At 36.7% G+C, this 4,523-nt stretch overlaps 1 protein-coding gene across 1 annotated transcript in view; it reads left to right on the top strand.

Moving 5' to 3' along the window:
- The window catches only part of LOC106879862 (uncharacterized), a 315,144-nt gene extending 311,707 nt beyond the window's left edge, over positions 1-3,437 (top strand). Inside the window, exons 12-14 of the mRNA XM_052966747.1 lie at positions 952-1,206; positions 2,072-2,251; positions 3,315-3,437. Coding sequence (XP_052822707.1) covers positions 952-1,206; positions 2,072-2,251; positions 3,315-3,422 — 543 coding nt within the window. The 3' untranslated portion in view covers positions 3,423-3,437. The remainder of the gene's footprint in view (positions 1-951; positions 1,207-2,071; positions 2,252-3,314) is intronic.
- The last annotated feature ends 1,086 nt before the right edge of the window (positions 3,438-4,523 follow it).

Below are 4,523 nucleotides of genomic sequence, written 5' to 3'. Positions count from 1 at the left end.
AGAAGTACTCTAAAAGTTTCTACTCTGCTTCATTTCTAGCAGTTTATCTTGTTTGTTCTTATTTTCTCATCATTACTACATTCTTATGATCCTTTACTATTACTTAGCTATATTTTTTACTATTACTCAGCTATATTTTGAAATACTCCCACAAGAAACACATTATTTTACAAACATCAATAAATTATACTGCATACATATTAAAATGTATTTCTTGATAATCCCCAACATCTCCAATGCGAAAATCAGTCATTTTAATGCCCTGGCTCATCAGTGTACAGAATCATTTTAGGAATACATCTTCGGTATAATTCGACTTTATCCAAACTTCTCCAAAACCAATAGTTTTTATCTCACATTCATTGCTAAGACCTTTAGGTATCAAACAACCTATTTGCTAATTTTTCTATGAAATTTATGACATATAGAATCCACATGGAGCCGATTTTTTTTAATTCTAATTTTGGTAATGAGCAAAATTAGAAGACAAAAGGACAAAGACAATATTTAACAAAGGTGTTGGTAGTTTAACACTGAAAAGCAAGATAAAACTTCTTTGACAGTTCAAATGCTTGTCATTCATTCGAAAATAAAGAGAAGAAAAGAAAGAATGAGAAAATAAAGGAGTGGTGGAAGGAGAAAAAGAAAAACGATCAGGGGCCAGATTGGAATGTAATTCTATTTGGCAAATGTGGACATGTATTGCTAGAAAAATATTTTTCTTGCAAAGATTCCCTATACACTTTAAGGGCACAAGCTTAACTTTTCTGTTAAACAGCGAAACTGTACCAGTAATCAAGACGTCAAAGGGCTAAGAAAATGTTTCACACACACACACACACACACACACACACACACACACACATACACACAAACACGCTTACAAACACAAAATTATCACCGTTCCTGTCAACTATAATGACATAGCTTGTTTTTGTTTTCTCTCCCTAGCTTGAAACCCAAATGGTTACCATGTCGAAAAGCAGTGAAGACGAAATGATGTCGAAGAAAGTCTGGGAGAAAGAACGTTCCGAACAGAAAAGGTTATTGACGGAAGCTCATAACTTGGCCATGGACTTGCAAAAACAGTTGAAATCTCGTGATGAAGCTTATTCCAAAGAAAGGAAACAACTTATGAATCGTCTGGAAAGCGAAAGAGATACGTGGGAGAAGAAAAAAATAGAACTTGAGAAGAAATTAGCTGGGGTATTCATAAAAATTATATATATATTGTTTTATAACTGTTGTTTAAGGCGGCGAGTTGGCAGAATCGTTAGCACGCCGGACGAAATGCTTAGCGGTATTTCGCTGGTCGCTACGTTCTGAGTTCAAATTTCGCTGAGGTCTTTCGGGATCGATAAAATAAGTACCAGTTGAACACTGGGGTCGATGTAATCGACTCATTCCCACCTCCCACAAGCTTCCCTTGTGGCAAAAATTTGTAGTAATCATTTATAACTGTTGTTGTGAATGCGCGTGGCCTAGTGGTTAAGTATTCACAATCGCAAGATTGTGGTTTCCATACCACGATCGCGCGGTACTTAATGTTCTTGAACAAGACACTTCATTCTACATTTCTCCAGCACGCTCGGCTGTAAATGAGTAAACCTGCAACGTACTGTTCAGGGGAAACTTTGGTCTCTTATAAGCCATGGAAACCGGGCAACGAGCTCTTTCAAGCCTAGAACAGGAGTCAATAATGCCCAGAAATTGATGATGGTGTGACTATTGTAGCTGTTGGAATATATTGGTATCACTTGGTGAAAGTGAAGTGAAACTAATAGATTGTAATCACTCCTATCTTTTATCTTTTACTTGTTTCAGTAATTAGACTTCAGCACCGAACGAATCAATTCCAGCGCTTTTTTTTTAAGCTTGGCACTTATTCTATCGGTCTGTTTTAGCATTGCCGGGTACAATTTGAGGAGGATTTGGTGTTGTGTTTAGCAGGTCCAGTGACCACCAAAAGCCCCATTGTTAGCTTATTGTCATGTTATTTTCGATAAACTTTTTTGTATGCATTTCTATTTAAAAGTCCCAATCACTATTTTTTTTAAAATTTCTTTTAAAGCTGGAATCAAGCGGAAGACAATTAGACGAGTTGAAAATCAAATATCAGGATTTGGAAGATACAACTGTTAAAGACCAACAGAACTGGTTGATAGAGAAAAATGAATTGGTGCGTCAGTTGACGGAACAGCGACAGAGATTGCTAAAAGATAGTCGCAAGATCGAAGATCTTTTATACCAGGTAAGAATAATTGATTAACATCTTTGGCTACAGGCACACAGACACACATAGACACACACATACATACGCACACACATACATAAATATACACATATGCACATGGATACATGCACAGAGATGTGTATATATATATGTATATTTATATTTATTTATATGTGTATGTATATGCATGCACATATATATGCATATATATGTATGTATACACACACATATGTATTTGTGTATGTATATGAAAATACAAGTATACATATGTGTATATATATATATATATATATATATATGTGTGTGTGTGTGTGTGTGTGTGTGTGTGTGTGTGTGTGTGTGTGTGTGTGTGTGTGTGTGTGTGTGTGTGTGTGTGTGTGTGTGTGTGTGTGTGTATGTGCTTATATACACCTTTATATACGCACACTTTTACACACTGACACAGACACGCACACACATACACACACACATGTGGGACAGCAATGGCAGCGAAAGAAATATACATTTAAAATAACGCACCCATTGTGTAGACATTACCATTTTCCATATTTGAACTCTTGTGTTTTAAGTTTATTGAAAAGGTAAAGCCATAAGATTTATTCTTTCATCTTACTTTAAAACTGACAAAAGAAATTAGAAATTTTTTTCGTCCGGAGTAGGAACCCAATAGTGTAACAGAGTTTCAAAGCCCAAATTTTTCAATACCTTGCCAAAAGGTGTCAGAGATCTACAAAGGATAAATGTGGATATGCTAAAAGGAACAATTAGACAAATTTTTATCGGATATACCAGATGGGCCCACTTCATTGCGAGAAATGCAATGAAGGGCAGCTCTTTCCGACTCACTACTTCACAGAGGCCCATTCCGTAAAGAGGACCGGAAAGTAAATCTAAAATAAGCAAGCATAAGCGCTAATGGTCGTAGTCCAGTATGGCCACAACCTCTGGCTGAAACTGGTAATGGAATAATTAAATAAAAGAAAATATGATTATCTAGTGTTTGCTGTAAATAATGGCTGCTATTGTCATCTCTTTAACTGGTCTAAGACTACATTTATATTTTCGTTGTTTTTATTTCCAGTTAAATCACATCAAATCTCTATTGGAAACTGATAACAAAACTCCAGAAGGTGAAATCAATGCAAACATTGTTTCAAGAAGCAGCAAACATTTTTCACAGGTAATATGATAATTCCGTTATTTATTTGGTTATGTTTTTGTTGTTAATTATTTGTGGAATATTAACTCATCACCACTGCTAATCTAAATTTAGTATGTAAAGTTTAAAGTGTAATCTATGTCGATGGTACAATCGTTACCGCGCTGGATAAAAATACGGCATTTCTTCCGACTTTACGTTCTGAGTCTAAATGCCATCGGGATCGACTTTGCCTTTCATCCTTTCGGGGTCGATAAAACAAGTGCCAGTGGAACACTTGGGGGTCGATGTAATCGACTTACCCCTCCCACGAAATTACTGGCTTTGTGCCAAAATTTGATACCGATGTATTTAATCTATGGAGTATAAATCTCTAGGGAAAATGAAATGTTATTTTTATTTCTTCTTCTGGTTGCAAAACTACAAATTCAAGCAGTGCCGTTCTTGAAGTGTGTACCGCCAAGAAAAGCCCTTGAGCATTTCATCTCCGCCCCACTTCTCCTATGCAGTAGACCCAGCAGTACCACCCCGTAAAAACGTCTCTCGGGGCACACCGCCCTCCATCGCCCCCATCTCATCCACTAACTATGCTACTGAGTTCGGGAATTTTTCTGGCCTCATCAGTGAAATATAATCCTCAATATATTTGTTGAAGTAGTGATGAATGAATCACTGAGTAAATGCACGATGCTGTACATCAGTTAACATATGGAAACAATATTCTTTAGAATTTAAATAAATCAGAGACGCAATTAAACATAGTGTAATTGCTGTTGGAAGATCGCATCACGCCAGATTAGAGGCAGGTTAGCTTCTTAGCTAGGTTGTTGTATTTAACTTCACTTACTCGATGAAATGTTTTACTGGTGGTTGTTGTATATGTGTCATATAGACGTAAATATTTCGCTATTGTCAGCACCACTTGCGCTTCGTTAATGTTTGATATAATTGTGTATCTGAGTATGTTTTGGGGAAGACTCTAAACTGCATCTGGTTTTAGGGCCCTGGTTCGGGAATTCCAGTGTTTTGAGGAGTGTTGAACCACCTTTTAATTACTACTGTTCCCAGGTCTACTCTGACCCTGAGTAGCAGAAAATGTCAGGATCCCAGCTATGTGATAATTGGTAAGTC

The sequence above is a fragment of the Octopus bimaculoides genome, chromosome 3 (assembly GCF_001194135.2).
Source record: "Octopus bimaculoides isolate UCB-OBI-ISO-001 chromosome 3, ASM119413v2, whole genome shotgun sequence".
Taxonomy (NCBI): Eukaryota; Metazoa; Mollusca; class Cephalopoda; order Octopoda; family Octopodidae; genus Octopus; species Octopus bimaculoides.
Note: the sequence above shows the minus strand (reverse complement) of the source record. Positions and strands in the feature narration are given on the sequence as shown.